Source organism: Camellia sinensis, chromosome 4 (assembly GCF_055761805.1).
Source record: "Camellia sinensis isolate YWXY chromosome 4, ASM5576180v1, whole genome shotgun sequence".
Taxonomy (NCBI): domain Eukaryota; kingdom Viridiplantae; phylum Streptophyta; class Magnoliopsida; order Ericales; family Theaceae; genus Camellia; species Camellia sinensis.
Window position 1 is genome coordinate 180,095,210 of NC_138964.1, and position 24,803 is coordinate 180,120,012.

The 24,803-nt window shown below is 35.7% G+C and overlaps 2 protein-coding genes and 1 long non-coding RNA gene across 5 annotated transcripts; all 3 read right to left on the minus strand.

Annotated features, from left to right (window-relative positions):
* Positions 1 to 1,506: 1,506 nt before the first annotated feature.
* On the minus strand, positions 1,507 to 5,559 carry LOC145789732 (WUSCHEL-related homeobox 8-like). Of its 2 annotated transcripts, XM_082867056.1 has the most exons (3): positions 4,462 to 5,559; positions 2,474 to 2,545; positions 1,507 to 2,243 (listed from the first exon to the last, which is right to left on the minus strand). In XM_082867056.1, exons 1-3 carry the CDS (start codon positions 4,955 to 4,957, stop codon positions 2,158 to 2,160), a joined length of 654 nt encoding a protein of 217 aa, XP_082723182.1. In that variant the 5' UTR covers positions 4,958 to 5,559; the 3' UTR covers positions 1,507 to 2,157. The 2 variants fall into 2 exon arrangements, with proteins under 2 accessions (XP_082723182.1, XP_082723183.1); XM_082867057.1 differs by lacking the exon at positions 2,474 to 2,545 and having other exon boundaries at positions 1,515 to 2,243; positions 4,462 to 5,551.
* A 3,845-nt stretch (positions 5,560 to 9,404) lies between these two features.
* Positions 9,405 to 15,200, minus strand: LOC145789731 (uncharacterized). Its single transcript, XM_082867053.1, has 4 exons — positions 14,629 to 15,200; positions 11,650 to 12,085; positions 11,068 to 11,147; positions 9,405 to 10,042 (listed from the first exon to the last, which is right to left on the minus strand). The coding sequence occupies exons 1-4, from the start codon at positions 14,995 to 14,997 to the stop codon at positions 9,431 to 9,433; spliced, it is 1,497 nt and encodes a 498-aa protein (XP_082723179.1). The 5' UTR covers positions 14,998 to 15,200; the 3' UTR covers positions 9,405 to 9,430.
* Positions 15,201 to 18,881: 3,681 nt separating this feature from the next.
* LOC114266767 (uncharacterized) lies at positions 18,882 to 20,349 on the minus strand. Of its 2 annotated transcripts, XR_014365797.1 has the most exons (3): positions 19,762 to 20,344; positions 19,075 to 19,145; positions 18,882 to 18,985 (listed from the first exon to the last, which is right to left on the minus strand). It is a non-coding gene; the product is annotated as an uncharacterized LOC114266767 (long non-coding RNA). The 2 variants fall into 2 exon arrangements; XR_014365796.1 differs by having other exon boundaries at positions 18,882 to 19,145; positions 19,762 to 20,349.
* Between the last annotated feature and the right edge of the window lie 4,454 nt (positions 20,350 to 24,803).

Sequence of the window (24,803 nt, forward strand, 5' to 3'; positions counted from 1 at the left end):
ATCAAATTGAGGGACCTTAGACATTATGAAAATATTAGATGTCATTTATGCTATAAAATCTTAATACCAGGGACCCTAAAAAAAAACCCCCTTTATTTATTTTATTTTTTTACCAAATTAATATTTATTATGTGTTTAGATAATGATCATGTAATTTGCCCTTAAAAATTCCTAAGCTATAGAAACCGTTAGTATAATTTACCTTTAAAAATATGTAATGAACCGAAGTGTAGGTTTCGTTTGGGAAGTGGGTTGGGTTTTTGGACTTTTTGGATATTTTAGTCTGGGGGTAAAAAGCCTGATTTTGAAAGGACTTTTGGCTTTTTTAATTTTTTTGTAAGATAAAGAATGTAATGATTATGAACTGAATGTGATGTTTTGTCTTATTGAGTTAAAAAACCTATTTTATTTTTTATGACTATTTTAGCAAAAAAAGTCACAAAATCTTCTTCCCAAACATAGGCTTGTAATTTTCTCCAATTGATTCATGATTAAGGAAGGTTAAGAATGCAAATACCAAATACAGATATTCAGAAAGGGTAAATTTTAGAAGCCACCCCTTATGAGATATCAGTGTAGCATTTTGTGTTTGACTTACATGCACATAGTCTTATCGCTCGGGATTAGATCAATGAAAATATCGAAAAGGAAAAAGATCAAATCAAAATGAAAAATGTTAGGAACCACTTTTACGAAGATTGAAAATATGAAAAAGGAAAAAGAATAAATGAAAATGAAGAATGTATTTGTGTAGTGAAGATTGAATTAATGAAGTGTGGAGTTCACATATGAAATGAATTTGAGTCATTAATTTATTTTTTTAAGTAAATTTTGAATTGATAAAGGTGAATTTGTAATATTATTGAATCAAAATTTATTAACCATATCCAAATTTTCATCAAACACCACTTATTATATTTTTAATCTATGGCGTTTACATACATAAATTTCTTATGAGATTAAAAAAAAAATACAATTACTTTCATATTTTTAACTTAATTATATTAATTTTTTTAGTAAAATTAAATGGGTTAAATTAACACAAATAGTGAGTAGATATTAAAATATATAAAAATAAACATACATTTTAGTTTAAAAAAGATGATAATATTATTTTTTTATTCATACAACTAATAAATTATAGATTAATTTTTTTTAATTATTATGTAAATTAAAATTTCAAAGGATATTAATATAATATAATTATATCGACTAACTATTTTTTTTTTTCAAATTTGGAGTGGTGTGTGTAAGAAATTATCAATTATAATATTTTCTACGAAATTAAAAAAAAAAAGTAGCTAAAAATATTTACATAAATAAATAAAAAATATATCAAGATAAAATACAATTTCATCAATCATTTGATTATATCATTTAGGTAGGGTTGAGAATTTGGCACGGAACTCAAATACAGGTAATTAAAGCTTTATGATTGATCCTTTTTGATATAAACTTGATTATAACACAACACAATAATACGAATAGTAAATAGATTGTGTTTAGATTGAACATACATAACTCAAATATAATATGTTTGACCCGTATAATAATTTATGTCAACATGTTGATATGAACCCACTATTAATCCGCAAGTAACCCAAATACTACTTTAATCTAGTAGTCAATGCTTTATGCTTAGCCATTAAATTAAATTTCGGTATTTCAAAAAAACACTTGTTTTGTTTTTAAAGATTTGTTGAATATTTGGATATTAATGTTCAGAATTCATATTGGGGTTAAGAAGGATGGATTTGGGTGTCAACAGTTGACTCACATTCAGAAGCAACCTCTTCAATCAAGTCATGGCTCCAATTTAAGCCATACATTCCCCACACAGGTTTGTGGCCAGCTCTTATGGGGTTTTCATTTTAGGTTAAGTGTTGATTACTAACTAACCAACCACTCCAAGTAGGCAAGTAATGCAATAGTTATATCATTCACTCAAAAGACTCCCCAAAGCATATTACTAGATTTCAATATTCAACCAAAAACACAATCTCATGATCAAGAGAAAGGAAATTTATCAAACTCATATATTCATTGGTGTGGTAAAACTATACGCATCTTTAATATATTGCGTTCATATGTTTCATCAACAAATAGTAATTTTATGTAGACCAGTAACGTTAAATCACAGTAGTTTGCAGTATAGTATCAACTTGTCATGCTATAGTCATCTTCCTGCAAATATGGATTGTAGCTCCCTGACGCTTCCATCTTTCCAATCAAGTGGTCGATTCCTGCAATCATCAATGAACAGGTAATTAAAAGTTATTTACCAAACTCGGGTTATTTGAAAACTTGTTTCTCACATTTATGTTGTTTTTAACTCATTTCCTAAGCCCATGTTACTTACTATTTTCAAAACACGGTTTTATGAAATAACTTAGGTTTGAGAAATAAGTTAAAACCACCTAGCATTAAAAAAATAAGATACCAAACCATATTTCTTAAACAATTGAAATAGTACCAAAAATAATAAGTATCTCCATCATGCAAGATGATATCCTTGTTGTACTTGCACTCAATGTAACAAGAGTTACTGAACGTCAAAAAAGTTAAATCAGAAGCATAATATATCTCACGGTGTAAAGCAGCAAAAAGTATGGATAAAAATATAGAATCTCACTTTAGTCTATAATTTTCCAATTGAAATAGTCAACTAGCAATGTGGCCCTTCTGTCCATTTTCTGTTAAATAGGCTGACAGAATTTCCAATCTAAGGTTCACATAAGTAGCTTTGAGGGCAAATATAGAATTTCAACGAGTGAGGGACATGAAATTTTCCCTAGGCTGACAGAGAGAGGCCTACTTGTCTACCCTCACCCTATGGATAGACCGCACCCATCTTCTCCCCCTTATCCCAGAAATTCAATCCCTTCCCTACTACCCACAGCCACACCAACATCCCTTTCTCCACCACCACGAACTTCGAACTTCCCACTTCCCCTCTGTCCCAATCCCAACCTAAGCCACCACCATTGGCCCAGCTTCAATCTCACATGGCCCAAACCACTGACCAAAAAGAACCACCGCACCATAGCCCAATGGATTGATTTTCAGGCATGACAAGTGAGCCAATGATTATTGTTTGTTGTCAACACTAATGGGTTGCAATCGGCACCAACTACTCTAATTTCTGCCGCCCCCCTAGCTCTACAGTTATGCCATTGGGGTCATTGATAAGCAATCCTAGACACTGAAGTAGTTCCTATTTTGTCCATCATAGAGTAGAGGAGGAGTAGAGAGGGGAAATGGTGGGATGGGTTGTTGGGGTGGATTGGGAGGTGCATATTAGGGAAATGGGTGTGGCATTGGGTGTGGAGTTGAATGAGACAGTGAGTTTGAATGCAAAAGGGATAAATTGTAACCATTTGTGAAATACAGAGACAAAAAATTACATTTTTACCCTTTAAAATGCACATGAGGGTCATGTGCCATTTTATGTCACACTATTTAACGGAAAAACGTACGGAAGGGCTAAATTGCTAGTTGACGAGAAGAGAAAGAAATTGACTGTTTCAATTGAAAACCGAAATACTAAAGTGGGATCCAGTGTAAAGTGCAACGGTGCAAAGTGTAATTTACCCATGAAAGTAATATTGAAACGAGCAAAAAAGATTTTTAATTCTCCTACCGTTCTTTTCTGAACCTATCTAAAAGCTCTCTAATCTAAATATCTCCACATGGAAGTATTACAGAACTTTGTCAGCACATTTCAATTTATAGTTCTAGTAACTCTCCCATTAATGATCACATGAAATTGTGCTTCTATAGCCTAAAACCTTTCAAACAGTAAAAACTATACACGCCGGGAGAGTACGTAATCTGAATATGCAAAACAAACACATTTGACATGAACCTTTGGCATGTTAATATGAATGACAACACATTAAATAAAGAAGGGACAAATTCAATTTAAGATGCAGGATATGAATACGGAAAGATATATATAAATCAAAATTTGAGTAAAGAAGTGCTGCAGACAACAAAAGTGCCACAGCCAGAACTAGATTTCATTCAAGAATAATGTGCTACAATGACAAAACAAAAATAAATAAATGCGAGAGAAACAAAGAACAAAAGAAGTGCATAGCCAGAAATAGTAATTGCGATATAGCTTGTTAAGTTGACTTGTAAAGAAAGTCAATGCAATTAGAATGTGTTGAGTGTCTATGCATGTGTGTTAGTAACTGATAACAAGTAAAAAGGATGAATCAAAATTGAACAAACTGTAATATAATCACAAACATGGAACTTAAAAAAAAAAGAAAAAGAAAAAGAAAAAAGAGTAAAAAAAGAACTTTGAACATGAATATAACATTTTCTTAATTACTACAACTACTATATGCATCAACTTATATAAATAACAGTTCAGAGCATGAGGTCCATCAGAATCAATCTGTGTTGCATGATTGGCCAGTAAAAAGAAATCAAATGCTCAAAGGATATACATACTTGGGTTCGATAACATGCTATCATAGAAAGAAATTTGTCCCAAACTCCTTTCAGGTTTTGAACTGCCATTTGATGGAAACATGGGCTCTCCTTTATTGGACTTTGAATCTAAAGAACGCATCCCAGAGCTTATTTCAGGGTTTTGGAAGCACAAATCCTCAGCCCTTGGAGCTGGGTTATGTTGAGACTGGAAATCCTCTGGCTTTGTCTTCTTTTCATCAGGTGATTCAACCTCTGTCTCCACTTCTGATTCTGCATTGTTTGGTGCTGCAACATGCTGCTTCCTTTTTGATCTAGCACGCCTGTTCTGAAACCAATGATAGACATTTGACTTGGAAATTTGGCCGTGTTGAGACAAATCAGAGGTTATGTCTTTGATCTTCTGCTTGCTTGGTGTCCCATTCCCTTGGTCAAATAAACGTTCAAGAATTTGAAGTTGTACATGTGTTGGAGTCCACCGTTGTCTGCCACTAATCTTGTGGCCAACAGATGTCATTAAGGGGTCACAATATAGATTTCCCAACCTGGCTCCTGAGAGAGCAAGAACAAGATTTTTATAGCAAGTTTAAAAAAAAAATCTTAATATTTACCAAAAGAAAATCAGTCATTTTATGAAAAAAGAGGAGAAAAAAACACCATGTTAAGAGTTTCCTCCCATCTTTAAGATCTTTATGTTAAGAATAATGTTAACAAACACAACTTCTATTCAAAATTTCTATACAAGATGTGTGACTCATCGTGGTCTTCCCATTCCAGAAAAAAGACACTTCATAATTTCAAAAATGCCACTGCCACTGCCACATTATTTTGGATGGGATTTGTGTATGAAAATTCTGTTTGAGCACCATTTTCCTTATGGTAAGGGAGAAAAGCGGGAGGAAGGATCTATAGCATTTTCTTCATTTGGTAGAAAGGAAAGAAGGGAAAAAGCAATTTTCCTCCAGCCGTGATGAAGGTTAAGCCCCTCTCTTCCTCTTCTTCTTCTTCTTCTTCTTTGATATACACGGGTTCTTTCTTTCTTTTTAATGTTTTTGACATTCAAACATCATCGTTCCTTTGATATGCACGGGTGCAAATAAAATTAACCCTTTCTATCACCTTTGCTTTCCTTCCTAATCAATCAAACAAATAGGAGATAAAGGCAACTTCCTTTCTCTAAGGATGCCTAGCTTTCCTCCCTTCCAATTTTTTAATCCCTTGTAATTGTAACAATCAAAGCATAAATACACAAATATCAACCAATTAACTTCTCTAACCAAAGCCTAAAGAACAAATACAAGGTGAAATCAACTAAAATGAGTTTAAAAAAAATACGATAAACAATAATACCCACTAAGGATTATATAACCAAAATATATAGTTTTTTCAGAAAAAGAAAATCCAAATAATTGGCATGAGAAAACTAATATAAACAATCGACAACACAATTAGAATATCATCATTCAAATAATAAAAAAAAATAGAATATGTAGAAAATAACATGATGCAAATTAAAAATACAAAAGATTAAATTACAATGACCTTCCTGAGATTTGGAGAAAATACACCAAACTCAAAAATTTTGGTATAATTACATTGGATTTCCTTGATATTTTAATTCAAGGAACACTAAACTCATTTTTCATCAATAATCCGTTAGTTGTATGGATGAAAAAAATAATGTTATCATCTCTATTACACTGAAATGTATATTTACTCTTATTGTCCTTGTGTCTTTCTTTGCACTATTTGCATTAATTTTGGATCATTTGGCATTACTAAAAAGGGTTGGTGTAATTTAGCATTGCTCGGTGTAATTTACCCAATACAAAAAGTCCAACCCTAGTAATTCAAACCCAACCCAACCCAACCCACATGCAAAGTCAAGTAATTGAAATTCAAATATTACTAGAGTTTTTGGGTTTTGACCCTTGTTCTTTGTACTTGTTTTGTGTTTGAATAAAATTATACCTTACCTTCAAAAAAAAACCAAACATACTGGCTAAAAAAACCTAAAATAATAAAAATTGTACAATATTTGACGAAGAGGGAAAACAAAGAAGGCTTGAAACCCACCAAGAGGAATCACTGGATACAAAATGGCCCAATCATATAAATTCACGATATTTAAGCATAATCACCAAAGGATTCTGAATAAAAAGAAGTAAGACTTAATTACACATAACTCCCAAGACGATCACCAAAAACTCAGTTTGATCCAAACAAAATTTCACCCCATTTTTTGTTAATTGTTTGAAAATGTGTATTATTAATCAACAATTGACATCATTCCAAACAAATTTCAAGAACTAGTGAAAACAATTGTGCAATAAAAAAAATAAAAATAAAAATACCAATATATTGATAAAAATATGGAATTATTAGGAAATTATTAAAATGGAAAGGAAGGGAATGAAAAGAGGTAACTGACAGGAACAAATTAGGTAAGAACTCAAATTCTTTGACCAATAAAAAGATATATTAAAAAAAATGAGAATATTTTATATTACATAATAAAAGAAAAGGTAAAAATTCCAAATAATTTATTCAATTCATAATTTTTTTTTTAATTATTGAAAAATAAAAATAGGGTTATGTTATGTTATGTTGTTCATATTATTGTAGAGAAATGGAAAAGCAGGAGAAACACGAATAGCACAGAATTATAGAAAATATAATTAATATTAATTTTTGTAATTAATATATTAATTAGTTAGATGGGTTTGAGTTAACCCTTCTTACAATAATTATATTGATTTCTCTTAAAGTTATGAAAATATAATTAATATTAATTTTTGTAATTAATTTTATGTCCAAAAAGTTATGAAAATATATAATTCAGTGTAAATTTTAAAAAGAAAATTACAAATTAATGGTAAAAATTATAAATATTAATAATTAAAATTCTAATTTTTTAAAATACTTGTAAATAATTTTTCAAATGACCACTTAATTGTAATTTCTCTTAAAATTATAATTTTCCCATGTTGTCATAAATCGATCTTTATTTTGTTTCACCCTTTTTGGACTATCCTATGTAGAGGTGCACTCGGACAGGTTCGGTTGGGTTGAGAGGTTCTCCAAGCCTAGCCTAAATTGTGCTGAGACCTGCCCAGGCTTGAATTGTAATCCGAGGTTGCCTGTCAAAACCCGACCTGATTTAAACCCGAATTGTCCGAGTTGCCTGAATTATAAATGAATTTCATTTTTTTTTTTTGCAACTACATTATTAAATTATTAAAATTTGACTCTATTTATATATATTTTTATTTATAGAAAATTATTAATACCACCAAAATAAATAATTTATATAATGTAAGAGAGATGCCGCTATAATAATCCTTACAATTTATGAGTAAAAATAAAAAAGCAAGATTTTATGTTATTTGTATATATAATATATATTCACTATAATTTAATAATCTAAATTACTTTAACATCATGTAATTCGGTCTTATGAATTTTTACGCAAATCTGTACCGAATTTGAAAATATCTTTATCCAAACCTTAAAAAAAATTCAGATTGGATTCGAATTGCTCAGGTTGAACCCGTCTGAGTTGTACCCCTAATCCTACGACCTCAACAACAAAAAAAAAAAAAAAACAAAATAGAGTAACTTACATTAATTATACCTTTTTTTTTTAAAGATTAAAAAGACTCAATTAATACAAATAGTATGAAAATAAAAATATATACAAGATAGAACATATATTTTATGTAAAAGAGATGATAATATTATTTTTTCATCTATGTAAGTAATGAATTCTTGATGAAAATAGCTTACATGTTGTATGAATTAAAATTTTAAGAAAACCAAATATAATTACTTCAAATTTGTAAGACTTATATTTTTTTCAGACATCAAGGGAAGTAATATAATTTACCCAAACAAATACGGTGGTTCACAATCTTCTACTGATCTGGGATTGTCCAGCAGACTGGTCCAATACAAAAAAATAGTTAATGTATCAAATAATAAACTCAATATACACTCAAAAGGAACCCCAAACCAACCCATATCCTATATCACAACCATCCCCAATGAAAAAAGATATGCAATATTTTGTTGACACTCACCTACAATAACTAGCACTGCCTGTGAGGAAAGAGATCCCACATTGCGAGCTGAAATTTTCAGCACTTTCTGCACCCTCTACCATGGTCCCTTTGACCATCAGAATGGCCACAACACAGAAGAAGAGGCTTTTCTATGCACCGTTATGACTCTGCATATCCTTCACTATTTCTTCAATCAGATATCCGGTAATCTGGGATTCCATCTCTTTCCCCACAGCATCAATGTCATCATTCATCAACCCTGACCAAGTGGTGAACCCCAGATCTTCGGCCACCATATCATCAATGCAGTAATGAAATTTGTCTGTTGGAGGGTATAGATGTGCACGAACAATCTCCCATGCACGATCCAATAACTTCTGTCCACGTGGAGGAAGTAGTGCAGGACCAATAGCCTTTCTGAATCTAGACATGGCCACAGGTGGTCCAAGTACAACTGAAAGTGCTTCATTTAACAAATCAAGCAACAACTTGTGATCTCTTCTGGACCCTTCATTATCCTTGGTCATTTTCTTGTAAGACTCTTCTACTGCTTCAAAGATGTCCTTGGTTATAGGCTTTGCTAGTGGGTCCCATCTTGATAAAACGTTGTCAGATGAACCATCGTACAGACCTGAAGCAACAAGCAAGTCTCGGATGTAAGCTTCTGCTTCATCCTCTAACTCTGCCATTTCAGTTTCCAAGGGCTGCTCTTCGGTGACTGTCTCCTTGGGGCCATCAGCATCGAGTTCATTCAGTTGCCTCAGGATCACTATCCTTGTTGGAGCAGAAGATATATCCAGCTTTTGGTCGGAATTAATCAGAGATGGCTGCTCAAAATCTCTAATTAGGGTTCGGTTCCTTGAAGAATATGATCCCTTCTGCTCAGATGGAAAAAGTTCCTCCCTAAATCCATGATGTTGCAACCCACTTTAACATGGGCTTGCTTTTACTGCATGACCCATAAAATCTATAGGCTTCTCACTTGCTGTAATTCTTCTTGAATTTGAATATAGAGCAACCTTTTCCTTGTTGAGGGCTTCTTGAGCAAGCCACTGGCTAGGAATTCTGTCAAGTTCAACAACCTTTGAGCATTCCCTGATCCTTGCTGCTTGACATGCTTCAAATTCTTTCTTAAACTTCTGTAGTTCCTCCTCTTGAGGATGTTCTCGTGACCTTGGCTTTTTCAACTTCATGTGAACATGCTGACTATCAGGATCTTTGTCCTTGTTATGTTGAAAAGAATTAAACTCCATCTGTCTAGAAGAATTTGAGTTACAATGGACATGGCCACCTGAGCCTTTTTTATTCTGTTCCTTCTTATGCAAATTGGTTCCTGGCTTTTGATTCTTTTTTCCATCCTGCTGAGCTACAGATTTTGTATCGAATGATAACATATCCACTCCCATCAGACGGGCCACAACACTCGGTACATTTTGTCTGGTGTTTGGTCCTTTGGACATTTCTTCACTGATCAACATCTTCATTGAAGCCTCAGTTGGATAAGAGTTCTCGCACCACTCATGTTTGACTTCATAAGAGTACTGAAAAATTCATATATAAAAATAAGAATCAAGAAAGACACATGCAGAGAGAGAGAGAGAGACACACACACACACACACACAACACACATGGAGAATGATAGAACAGAGAACATTGACTATTGGACCTTGGAACTGATATTAAGAAGCACTCCTGTATCATGCTACAAGGATGAGTAACGAGTACAAAACATTTGTTCAGTGTAGAAAAAATAAAAAAAGCAAACAAGACAAAAGTTCAATAATAACAAACTGTTTTATACAAAGATTTGGATTTAAATAATGTCGCTGACAAAAAATATATACATGGGAGAAGATTAACAAACGTATCAAAACAGAAAGAATTTGAGTTCATTGAGAAAAGGGTTTCTTAATCTACCAACCAAAATAGACAGCGACAACAGAAATTAACCTCTTCAAAGATGATAAATATCATCAAAATAGTGACAATTATTGATAGAAAAAAAATTTCCAAACCTGGTGCGATTTATCCAGAGAGTACTATAAAAACTCAGGAATTGTTATTTTAGTATTTTTCTACTAATATAACAACATTCAATTTTACTTTAACAATAACCATTTTGGCTTGAACCCTTAATTTCTTGTTTGGAAATTTCATCCAAGTACAATTTGCACTGCACAATGGTAGTTGTAAAAGTTTCAACCCCAAGTTTTATTTTATTTTATTTTTGGTGAGCCATCAAAGTGTTTGTAAAACCTCAAAACAAACTTCCTTCCAACAAGAGCTGTTGCCCAGTTCTTGTGAGTCTACACTAATAAGAATCGGGTCAAGCAATCTCTTAAAATGAACACCATGAGCTAGAGCAACAATAAATCCCTTCTTTCTGAAGAATGCAGAGAGTAAACTGCAGTTTGAACACTTCAAATACAGTTTACATCAAAAGCTAACATCCTATCCTCTCTTAGTCACAAAATAACGACAAGAAATAGTAAACCGTTCAAAGGTTCCACCCCATAAACATAGTATAAAGCTCAAATAAAATAAGGTAAGCGATGATATTATTACCGGGATATTGTCTCCAACAGCGTAATAGCTCTGCGAAGTTTCTACTGGAAGCTCCAGGCTGTTTCGAGGAGCCTCTAAGCCTGTATAGTTGTATCAGCATCATTACCCTACTAATTTAAAAAGCACAAAAGGGATTCAAATGGAAAAATGTGTTTCAACTTATTCTCTCTTGCCATAACCAGGTGAGATAAGGTTTTCTTGTGGTGGTAATCATTTTCTTACGAGTGCTTCAAAGTGCATCATCTAATATGACAATATTGTGAGTCAAATTAGTAGTTAAATCGTGGTTCTCCTCTCTGAGAAGCAAAGAGATTTGCACATCCTTTTTATTCAAAGATTCTATAATCACCTTTACCTTGGTTAAGTGTTATAGGTCAAACTCAAGCTGACATCATTCTGATACCTATAACACTTAACCAAGGTAAAACCATAGCTATTGTTCTATAATCATTGTCAAAATCAATTAGCTACCTTTCATGGTTTCTAGAAATTCAGAATTGAGAAGTAGTCAATTGACTGAATTTATCAAAGTACATTAACAAAAGTTTTGATTAAAATCAATTGTCAAAATCAATTAGCTACCTTTCATGGTTCCAAGTTCAACAACCTTTGAGCATTCCCTGATCCTTGCTGCTTGACATGCTTCGAATTCTTTCTTAAACTTCTGTAGTTCCTCCTCTTGAGGATGTTTTTGTGACCTTGGCTTTTTCAACTTCATGTGAACATGCTGACTATCAGGATCATTGTCCTTGTTATGTTGAAAAGAATTAAACTCCATCCGTCTAGAAGAATTTGAGTTGCAATGGACATGGCCACCTGAGCCTTGTTTATTCTGTTCCTTCTTATGCAAATTGGTTCCTGGCTTTTGATTCTTTTTTCCTTCCTGCCGAGCTACAGATTTTGTATCGAATGATAACATATCCATTCCCATCAGACGGGCCACAACACTCAGTACATTTCGTCTAGTTTTTGGTTCTTTCTTCTTCTTGTCTTTCTTTTCTAGCTCTTTCTCTTTGTTCTGTTTTCAAGAAAATGTAGGAAGATTTAGTTTTTAGATAAGATAGTGGTCAACAATTTACTTAAAAAAGATAGTTCTGAAACCGGTTTAGACCAGCTGATACGGGCTCAAGTTGACATGGTTGCCGGCAGGTTAGTGTTCTATATAGTATAAAATTTTTAAGAAGAAAAAATGGAGTCTCTATTCCCACTCCACTTTGCTCTAAATACTATTTGAAGCAAAGTGGAGTGGAAATAGTAACTACGTACAATAAGAACAAAGAAGGAAGCGTATTTGGAGTCGTGGAGTGGGAATAGCGACTCCCAAAAAATCAAATATATATATATATATATATATGAAACACTATTACAATGTTTCTTGTTCGTTGTACGCAACATAATTTGAAAACAAGTTAGTGTTTTTAGCAATGTAAATTGTTAGGTTTTTCCATAATTACTGTAGAGCGAAGTACCAGATGCTAAATCTGGCATTCTCAGTTAATGATCTGGTCTACAATCTCAAATCAATAGGAGGCTGCCCTGTTTGATTGCTCTGTTGCTGCCCTGTTTTGGTGTTTGATTGTTTGAATTGATAAGCAAGTGACGGTTTTTTTATATTGATATGTTGAATTTTCACAGATTCGACGATGCTGTGACAGTGGCACAACAAGCAGCTCAACTTGATTCAAATAACAAAGAAGTGAACATGGTTGTTAGGAGGACACGAGCAACAGCAGGGGCTCGATCAAAGGGAAACGAGCTCTTCAGGTTACAAAGATACTCAGAGGCTTGTGTTGCATATGGGGAGGGGCTTGACCATGACCCCTACAACTCGGTCCTGTTGTGCAACCGAGCCACTTGTAGGTCTAAACTCGGTCAATTCGAGAAAGCAATTGAGGACTGCACTGCTGCCCTTAATGTGCGCCCCTCTTATAGGAAAGCCAGATTAAGAAGAGCGGAGTGCAATGCCAAGGTAACTATTTAGTGGGCGCTATGTCATTGAGATCAGATCTTTTATTTGAATCTCTCATGTCCCCATATCCCAAATCACCTCTCATGAAAAGAAAAGAAAAAAAATCATGGGTTTTTGTGGAATTAGGCACAAAATTTAAAGCTTTTTGTAAAATTACTCCCATCCAAAAGATAGTGTCTAGGGGCAGAGCCAGAATTTGTCCAAAATTACTCTCAAAATTTGAGACTGGTTAAACATTTTGGGGGGTAGACCTTGCTGGCCAGCCCTTCCTCTGCCCAAAATTCTGTCTCCAGATTAAGAACAACAATTTTGGTACAAAACTTACTTGGTCTTAAACATGATGTGTTATTGGCATTTATACAATATGATGTGTGAATTAAAATGTTTGTTTTGTGTGAAAGCTGGAAAAATGGGAAGCCTGCCTACAAGATTATGAGGTGATGATTAAGGAGACACCTGAAGACAATGAGGTGGAGTGCACCTTGAAGGATGCCAAGGTACAACTTGAGAAACAAAGAGGCCAAGTCATGAGCGACACGAAGGTTGGTGGTGCTCATGACATGGTTGCCATATAAAGCAATGAACATTTTAGAGACTATGTAGCATCGTTTGGTAAACACACTTGTTGTATTTTACATGATGGTTTTCCCAAGTAGAAACATTTAAGTTGTTTCATTTTAAGGATACAGGTTAAAGCCACACACATGATAATGTGTAGGTTTATATTTGTATATAAAATAGTTGAATGATTACACGATCTGTAATAGTCAATTGATCATATTTTAGAGCGACACTGTGGTTAGGTAATTGATGACTATTTCTGTTCTGATAATTGGTTGTCTAGAGATGTTTTAGATCAACTACAACATAATTCAAATATTTCAAAATATGTGATGGTGACTAGGATACGAATATAGCTTAACTAATAGTAACCTTGTTAGTTTTTACTTTTACAATTGCGATCGACTTGGATTTAATATTTTATAATTGTTGTATAATAATTTCGTTATTAATACTATCAAATATGAGTAATATTTGAGATCATAAAAAAATATTATGAAATAGTTCATGAAGATTTTTCACTCTTAAATTACATATATAATAAAATACCACACACTAATTATAGAATAAAAAATCTTCATCATGATATTTTTTTTTTACTTTTAATGTGTTCAAAAATTTGTTATTTATTTATTTATTTATTTATTAACTCTTTTTCGTAAATAAAAAAAAAAAAAAGGTTAAGGGGACATTTAGGGTATGTTTGGTTTGGATTTGTAAAGTAATTTGGGAAAAAAATTTTAAAAAAATTGTTTGGTTTTAACAAAATATCAAATCATTTCAACCCCTCAAATTCCAAAATTACTTTCAAAATATACAACCAAACAAACCAAAAAAAATTTTAAACTCTCACCCAAAAACAATTTTTAAAGAGAACCAAACCAAACATACCCATCAACTCTGAACCATCAATCTGGGTTCAGTCTCTGAGAATATGTAGGAAAATTAGCCTTTCTAAAGCTGCTTCATTTTCCCTACATTTTCTCAGCAACCAAACATCGTATTGAAGAGGGAAAAAAAAAAAAACGAACCATGGTGGGTTTGAACTCTTTCATTTTCTGCAACTTCTTGAGCTCCGTCTGAAGCTTTTCTCGCTCTTTCCCCCTTGCTTCAAGCTCCTCCTCCTTCATCTTCAAAGTCTCCTCTCTTGCCTTCAATAGCTCCTCAGTTTGCTCCTTCTCGATCCTCAACTGTTGAAGCTTTTCTTGCAACTCCTCAAAAGATTGATTTTGTTGTTGTTGTTTTGCTTTCGTCCCTGCTTTCTTAGCTTTCTTGGCGGATTGAGGCTGTGACAGGCTCTCATGGTTTTCGAAAGTGGTGGTGGTACTGGTTGGGATGGTGGTGGTGCAGAAGAGGGGGAGGATGCCGGAGTACCAAAAGGCGGCAAAAACCTTATTCATTTTTGAGAGAGAGAGAGAGAGACAGGCTGTGTAATGGCGTCAAACAGTGATGTGTGTTATGAAAGAGAATTAGGCAGAATGTAGTAGTGGTGTCACCAAAAGGCAACCGAATATGACTGTAGTGGTGCAATATGGAGGGAGAGTGATCCGCGGGCTATCCTAATTTCTTTGAAACAAATATCCTAATTTATCATAATTTCCATTATTTGGATCATTCTTATTTTAAAACTTATTAGGTAAAATATTTATATAAAAAATTAGGGTAAATTATACTAACACCCCTGACATTTATGTATTTATATTTATTACAATTCTCCATTTACATTTGAAAAATTATGCTAACTCCCTTGTTAATTTAATTTTATGTATGATGATCATTACGGTAAAGGAGGAATTGTTATGTAACTTTAAATCTCAGGGAGTAATCTATAATGAAACTTTAAACTTTAGGAAAGGGGTGTAATTTTCAAAAGGTGAGAAGGAACTATAATAAACATAAACCTCAAGGGGTGTCAATGTAATTTACCCAAAAAATTAAGGGTAAATTACATTGACACCTCCTAAGGTTTATATTTATTACAGTTTCCCCTCACCTTTGGGAAATTTCATCTCCCTTCCTGAGATTTAAAGTTTCATTACAGATTCTCTCCCTCAGTAATTTAATTTTTTTAAATACCAATTTTGCCCTCGCTGGGTAAATTACATTGATACCCCTCACATTTTAGAAATTACAATGTGTTTGGTAACGTTTACGTTTTCAGTTTATATTTACAAAAATTTTATAAACTGGTTTTTGTTTATTTTTTGAAAAACATAAACTACAAACACGTTTGGTAATTGGCAAAATATTTAAAAAATTTAAAAAATATAAAAAAGAGTGAGAAATGGCAAGTGGTGGCGAGTGGCGGCGGAAGACGGTGGTGGAAAGTGGTGACGATGGGTGGTGGGTAGCTGGTGGTGGTGGGTGGTGGCGAGTGGGTGGTGGTGGTGGTGGTAGGTGGGTGGGTGACGGTAGCGGGTAGTGGGTGGTAGCGAGTGGGGTGGTGGTGGTAGTGGCGGGTGGTGGTGGCAGGTGGGTGGTGGATGGCAGGTGGTGGCGGCTAGGTGGTGGTGACAAGTAGGTGGCGGGTGGTGGGTGGTAGCGAATGGGTGGTGGTAGGTAGTGGTGGGTAGGTGGTGGGTGGTGATGGTGGGTGGGTGGGTGACGGTGGCGGGTGGTGAGTGGTAGCGAGTGGGTGGTGGTGGTGGGTGGGTGGGTGGGTGGGTGGGTGACCGTGGCGAGTGGTGGGTGGTGGTGACAGGTGGGTGACGGGTGGGTGGTGGGTGGTGGTGGTGGTGCTGCTGCTGGTGGTGATGGTGGGTGGTGGGTGGTGGTAGTGGTGGCGAGTGGGTGGCAGGTGGTTGGTGGTGGTGGTGGGCGGCTGGTGGTGGATGGTGATGGCAAATGGATGGTGAGTGGTGGTGGCAAGTAGGTGGCGGGTGGTGGTGGCGAGCGGTGGATAGTAGCGGCAGGTGGATGGCAGGTGGGTTGTGGGTGGTGGTGGTGGTGGCGGCAGCGGCGGCGAAGGGTGGGTGGTGGTGGTGAGTGGGTGGCAGGTAGGTGGTGGCTGGTGGGTGGTGGTGACGGGTGGTGGCTGGTGGTAGCAGGTGGGTGATGAGTGGTGGTGGCAGGTGGTGGTGGGTGGTGGTGGCGGAAGACGGTGGTGGAAAATGGTGGCAGGTGGTGGCTAGTGTTGGGTGGTAAAAAAAAAAAACTCAAAACGGAAACACATTTTTTGTGTTTTCATTTTTTGGCCAAATTTATAAACTGAGACCACTAATTTATAAATCAAAAATTTTACCAAACAAGTTTTTATTTGAATTTTTTAAATTTTTATAAATATAAACAGAAAATTAAAAACGTAAGTGTTACCAAACGAAGCGTTTGGTAACGTTTACGTTTTTTGTTTATGTTTATAAAAATTTTATAAACTGATTTTTGTTTATTTTTAGAAAAACATAAATTACAAGCGCGTTTGGTTTGAACAAAATGTTTAAAAATATTTTAAAATATCAACTAAAAAATATGTTTGTTCAAGCCAAAAATATTTATATTTATATTTATTATTTATGACAATGGGATCACACATATTATAATTGAAAAAAAATTATTTGAAAAAAAAATTATTTGAAAAAAAAATTGAAAACTGAAAACGTAAACTCATTTTTTGAGTTTACGTTTTTCCTCAAATTTATAAACTGAGACAACCATTTATAAACTAAAAAAAAATTATTTAACAAGTTTTTATTACAGTTTTTTAAAATTTTGTAAATATAAACTGAAAACGGAATGGTTACCAAAAAAAAAAATTACGAATTAAACCCTAAATCTTAAACCTTAAAATAAAAAAAATTAAGAATTAAAATAAATAAGTAATCATTTTATATAGTTGATTATTATTTTCTATTATAAATTATTATTATATATATTTAATATTGGTTTCAATTTTATAATTATTTATATATATTAAAAATTATATATGTTTGATGTGAGTGAGTGTGAGTGGTGTGTGTGTGTGTGTGAGAGAGAGAGAGAGAGAGAGAGAGAGAGAGTGTGTGTGTGTGTGTGTGTGTGTGTGTGTGTGTGTGTTTGTGAGTGCGTGAAGTTGTTTAGTCTATTATTGAAAGCGTGGTTTCTAACTACGCTTTCTTTACAACACAGCTTGATTAAGAAAGCGTGGTTAAAATCCACGTTTTTTGGAAAAATATATATATATATATATTTAAAAAGCGTGGTTAAAAACAATACTTTATTTATAAATCAAATTTTCTTAAAAACGTGATTTGTAATTACGCTTTTTTAATTTACGATTTTACAAATTTTATGCGGTTAGATTACAAAAATAGTGAAAGCGTGGTTTCTAATCACGTTTCAGCTTATTTTGGAAAATCCGTCAAAATTAAACCTAATTTGAGAAATAACTTGGTATTTTAGCTTAATTAGGGAAAAGCCCCTGCCCTGTGGCCATCCCTAGTTGTGGCCATGTGCAAATGATTTGATCCATATTAGGATGTTAAAAGAAACAGCAAAAGGCCAAAGAGGACAAGCGTGGAAATGGTAAGAAAGGACAAGATTGTTTATAACTGAAGAGAATTTAATGGAACATTTCTCTAATGACAACACAAAAATAAAATAAAACGGTTTGAAAATGGTGAATATTTCGTTTACCATAACATTATCATTCAAAGGACTCCATGCTCTTCAAGATAGCACCTTCCCTGCAAAAGAAGAATTGTACTGAATCAAGACACAACAGTAACCTTTCAAGCATTTCTATTACTTCAAGTAATGGAAAAATAATCATGCTAGCTGATTGGTGTAGCTTTGTAGTGTGCTATCTATAAAAAATATATATAATTTTTTTTTGGTTGTTGTCAATTCGAGTAAAAAGTGCAACATCACAACAATAGAAACTATAGTAAACATTAACGTTCTATTTGTTTAGGCAAAAAATATTTTCCACAGAAAATGTTTTCTAAAGCGTTTTTGTATGTTTGGTTACATCGTTAAAACTAATGTACTAATGGTTGTATTGGTCGTGGTGGAGGAGTAGAGGTAGAAGCCGGTGGCCGTGGTGGTGGTGATGGCGACGGTGGTAATAGTGTGGTGGCATTAGTTTTTCACCATTTAAAAGTGGACACTTTGGGACGCGGAGAAGCTATTATTGCCCAGCTCTTGACCATGGAAAACATTTGTTGTTTCTACCAAACGCCAAAAAATACAAAGAAAAAAAAAACATTTTTCAGAAAATGTTTTACGTCTAAAAAAACAGAGGATAATAGAAAAGTATAAGACATCAACAATAAACTGGAAAACAGAGCATTCACAAATATGAAATGGGATATTAATGTCAAGGAGGCATTACCAAAGGGCTCCACAAGTTTCTTATACATGAAAGCCACAGGGACTCCCCAAAACCACCAAATCAGCAAAAAAATATGTAAAAACCTGTTGGGTAACCATGCAACTAAACACTTCAGCACTTTGTTCAGGGAAACTTGTAAATATTTTAAGCATCAAACTGTTCCCAAGATCACCTTTAATATTGTGAGACCTTTCAAATATGAATCATATGACGATTTCACCTCCTTGCTGTGCAATTCTTGAACTGCAAGTTAGTTAAAGCTGTTAGATTCCATCCATACAATACATCCAAATTGAAAAAACAACAGTGAACTAGCAGGACATACAAATTACAACAAGAAGAAAACTACAGAAAGATAATGCAACTCTGACAAAAAGGCTAATGACTCAGACATGGCATGCAAAGCTTAACCATTTGAAACATAAATATGTACCACGTCTCTTTTGGTAGCCTCTCTTTAAAGCTAATAAAGAATAATCAACTCAAAATTAAAGAATGGCCAACTTCAAAGACTGCAGCTAATGACAATAAAAATCCTGGCATTTTAGATAAATAAAAGTAAGAATCAACCAATAAGAGCACATGGTAAGGAACCAAGGATTCAAATTTTAAGGCAATATGTTGACAAACTGAGAAACTCTCGAAAAGCAACTAAACATTTTGATTCTCTCCATACGTACTATATCCTTCAAAGAAAAAACAAAAGAAAACAAAGGAACCAGAGGTGACCAAAAAAATCACAATCAATCCACTTTGCTACCACTGTTTGTTAATACAACACCAGTTGCTCCCATCACATGCTTATCTCTCACCAACTCTCTTTTTTTAATAAAGTATCTCTCTCATCTTAGCAACTCACCTGTTATTTGCAAGCAATCGTCCATCACAGAGCTCTCCCCGTGTCAACATTTTCCATCACTTCTGCCTCTTGCTGCAAGCCACTGTCTTCCTTCTAACATGCTCTCGGTTTGCAAAAAACAATCACTGCCTTAAATCATGCTGCTCCACTTACCCTTCCTCCTCTCAACAAATAAGGACCTTTATCTGATCACAGTGGGTTCCCACTGAACATTTCATTTGAAAATTGTCCTCTTGCTCGTAGATCTTGATAGACCAGTTTCATACCTTTGCAAAGAGAAACCTGGCTGATAGAGCCCAATCAGAGACCAGCCCCTTCATCAATATTGAACCTCATTCATGAAGGCTATCTCATTGTCACCAATTTCAAACTGGGCCCATTCCTTGAGTAATATGCCCTAAATGATCACCGCAAGAAAATTCCATAATCACTATGGCAACTCCTTTGACCATACCTAGGGCGCAAGGCTCCTGCTTGCAATAGGGTCTGAGAGAGATGGTCCCTTTTTTTTTTCTTTTTTTTTTTTGGTGGAGAGGTTGATTTCCATGATTCAGATCTGCACTACAAAGTTAGGGGAAAATAGCGCAGTTCCCATTCACAAGAAGGTAATAGGTAAGTATTCTGACCCCTACTTTTTAGAGAAGTCGAATTTAGAGACTCAAACCTACACAAGGCTAAAGAAAAATAAAAATCAAACCAAACTAAGTCTTGTGTCACAATCAAGTGGGGTCAGTCACATAAATTCTTTTTCACCATCTTGTTCCGTCAAACGCTATATGCTCAATTAAATAAAATAAAAAATCATATCTTCCTTTATTATAGCATCCCATGTCAATTTAAGTCTTTTCCTCCCCCTCACATTGCCATTTACGGTGATCATATCACCTCTTTTGCATCTACAAGTTTTTGTTGTACATGATCAAACTATTCTCTCAACATATCTTTAATTGGTGCTACTTCTACCATTTCATGAATATGTTCGTCTCTAATTCTATCTTTTTTGGTCTTACCACACACATCCATCTATACATCCTCTTCTGCTTGTGTCTTGCTTAGTGTTTTATCTTTTACACAGGTGGTTCCAACCTTGGATGCAGAGGAGGGTTGTGTGTTGAGTAACCTGATAGTCAACACGGAAAAGTCCCTTTTAGATCCCTTATGAGCATGAATCCTAAAAAACTACAAACAAATGCTTCCAATAGAGAGCGTGGTAAAAATAACATGCTGAAAAATTTACGTACTTTTTGCAAGGTCCTTCTCCTTAGCTAAGTAGCTTGTGCAAATGTTAAAGTCCTGTGATCAACAAAGTAAAGCAAACCCTTTCAGATCACATTTTCCAAATAATGTGCGTTCTATTTATCATAAAATCATCTCTTTAAACCCCTTCTCCAACAAAAATGAAAAAAATCTCTTGCCTGTGTCATTGAGCAGTAATAGAAGTGTGATCAAGACGGTTGCATCACATAATTAGCATTCTATTCAAGAGTTAGATCTCAAAAGAAAAGCAAATGTTTCGAAAATTGCTTCACAGAAAAGAAATTCACATATTCAAGCATGAACTTGTTTATCTAGCAATTATTATAATAAGAGAAATATTCCCAACCACGTATAATTAGTTTGCTGACAAGAGCACGTTTGGACCTCCTGATGAATCAACAATACTCACAAGAACAAGACAAGACCTAGTATCTATCAAGAACAATCACATCTTCACCTCATATCTCTCCAGCTACCATGAGAAATTTTGAAAATGTGATTGTTCATTTCTTTTTCCTTTTCTGAGCTATATACTAAGACGACTAATTAATCATCTTGTCACCTTGTACCTTCATAGTCTAAGCATTGTTGATTGGATGATCCTCGCCTGCATTGTTATGCACACTACTTGCATTGTTATGCAAGTTTCACTAGCATTGTCATGCACCCACACTTTGCTTGCGTCGTCACGCACGTTTCACTTGCATTGCTATGCACTTTTCCATCAGCATCATATGTGTCCATGTTTGATATAGCGTTGAACATGTGTTGCTAACTATATTGTACCTGTTAAGTTTCTTTCTTTTGCAGACACGATATTGTATGTATAGTTCATTTGAGGCTGGTGCGACCAGACGATATTGTATGTACGGTTCATTTGAAGCTGGCGTGACCAGACGCACCAGACGGTATTGTATGTTCTCTGCGTGAGACATAGCAAGAATTATATAATTCTCTTACATCCTTTCTGCATGTGATGTAGTTTGGTTTGAATTCGCTTGCTTAAACTGTTGCATTTATTGTGTATAACTGCTTCATTACAGTTTTCTTTGCATGATCATGCACGCACTTGGGTGGTTGTTTTTGGACCTCCTCTCATGATTTCAACATGGTTTGAGTGTCCCATTCCTCACATGTTTTTCAGTGTGTTTGGAATTTATCTCAGGTTGCGTCGTGCACGCACTTGGGCGGTTGTTTTTGGACCTCCTCTCACGATTTCAGCGTGGTTTGAGTGTCCCCTTCCTCACACGTTTTTCAGCGTGTTTGGAATTTATCTCAGGTTGCGTCGTGTATGCGCTTGGGCAGTTGTTTTTGGACCTCCTCTCACGGTTTTAGCGTGGTTTGAGTGTCTCTTTTCCTCACACGATTTCAGCGTGTTTGGAATTTATCTCAGGTTACGTCATGTACGCGCTTGGGTGGTTATTTTTGGACCTCCTCTCACGGTTTCAGCGTGGTTTGAGTGTCCCTTTTCCACACACGATTTCAGCGTGTTTGAAATTTATCTCAGGTTGCGTTGTATACGTGCTTGGGCGGTTGTTTTTGGACCTCCTCTCACGGTTTCAGCATGGTTTGAGTGTCCCTTTTCCTCACACGATTTCAGCGTGTTTGGAATTTATCTCAGGTTGCGTCGCGCACGCACTTGGGCGGTTTTTTTTGGACCTCCTCTCACAGTTTCAGCGTGGTTTGAGTGTTCATTTTCCTCACACGATTTCAGCGTGTTTGAAATTTATCTCAGGTTGCGTCGTGTACGCGCTTGGACGGTTTGTTTTCGGACCTCCTCTCACGATTTCAGCGTGGTTTGAGTGTCCCCTTACTCACACATTTTCCAGTGTGTTTGGAATTTGTCTCAGGTTGCGTTGTGTACGCGCCTGATTTGTTATTTTTCCTCCCCTCGTGATTCCAGCATGGTTGGAGTTTGTCACCCTCTGCATCTGCTGTACTATTTACATTTCATCGCACTGTTTTGTGCACCTTACTTGCATTGTACATGCATTTTATCGCGCTATTTTGCGCATCGCACTGTTTTATGCACCTTACTTGCATTGTGCATGCATTTCATCGCGCTATTTAGCGCATCGCACTGTTTTGTGCACCTTACTTGCATTGTGCATGCATTTTATCGGCTGTTTAGCGCATTGCACTGTTTTGTGCATTCGCACTTTCTTGTGCACTGTTTTGCGCATTGCACTACTTGGTACACCTTACTTGCATTGGCTTGCCTTTTATCGCGCTATCTTGCGCACCTTATTTGCACTTGTTAATGCATTGCATTGTCATGCACCCCTTTCCGCATTGTTATGCGTCACACTTAGGTTGCATTGTAATGCACCCCTTACCGCATTGTTATGCGTCACACTTAGGTTGCATTGTCATGCACCCCTTTCCGCATTATTATGCGTCACACTTAGGTTGCATTGTCATGCACCCCTTTTCGCACTGTTATGCGTCATACTTAGGTTGTATTGTCATGCACCCCTTCCACTTGCATTGTTATGCACTCTTTACGCGCGTTGTCACGGTCGTCTCGCCAGCATTGTTATGCACACTGCTTGCATTGTTATGCACGTTTCACTAGCATTGTCATGCACCCACACTTTGCTTGCGTCGTCACGCACGTTTCACTTGCATTGCTATGCACTTTTCCATCAGCATCATATGTGTCTACGTTTGATATAGCGTTGAACAGGTGTTACTAACTATATTGTACCTGTTAAGTTTCTTTCTTTTGCAGACACGATATTGTATGTACAGTTCATTTAAGGCTGGTGCGACCAGACGATATTGTATGTAAGGTTCATTTGAAGCTGGCGTGACCAGACGCACCAGACGGTATTGTATGTTCTCCGCGTGAGACGTAGCGAGAATTGTATAATTCTCTTACATTCTTTCTGCATGTGATGTAGTTTGGTTTGAATTCGCTTGCTTAAACTGTTGCATTTATTGTGTATAACTGCTTCATTACAGTTTTTTTTGCATGATCATAAGTTATGTTCGGCTTTGTGCATGTCTTTTGCATCTCGCCCTAGCTTGCGGGCGTATCTCTTTATTATCTTGCCTGTGTGTCTAAGTCTTCAGCCTCGTAAAAAATGGGTCGTCTCTAGGCTTTGACATTCACTCCCTTCACTTATGACTTCTGAGTTCTGTCAAAGAGGGGCAACTATAGACACCCTATTTTTGACTGATCTTAAGACTCAGACGTCATCAATTGAGCGCTTGGTGATTGTGCATGTCGTGCTTGTTCTGAGGTTTCGGAGTTTTTGGCTGAAAGCCTTGCCTCCGGGCCTCTGAACTCTTTGTGCTTTGGCTCGGTTTGTGGACCGAATCTTGTTTTCTCTTCCCGGAGGGAGGGAGAGGTCTTGTAGACCATCTTTTTGTGATCGTAGACCACTTTTTGTGGTCGTAGGCCACGTTTCCCGTTTGGAGACTAGTTTCTGGTTTTTGGAGCCTTCGGCCGTGCGCCTTGTCTCGGAACCGCTTAACGTTCTTCATTCGGCGTGGTTTTTGAACCATGCCTTGTTGCCTCTACCTAGAGGAACACTGTGGTCCGGGAGACCACTTTTGTGGTCGTATACCACTTTTGATGCCAGTAGACTAGTTTTCGAGGCTTTCGACCGCGTGCTTTGCCTCCCGATCTCTCGTCTTGCATCCGTTTTGGTTTTTTTTTGTACAAACCTTGTTTTCCTTGTTTGGAAGGTGGTACAAGGTTGGGAGATCATTTTTTCCCCTTGGAGACCACTTTTCCTCCTGCCAGCCAGTTTTTTGGTCGGATAACTGGCTTTCTTGGT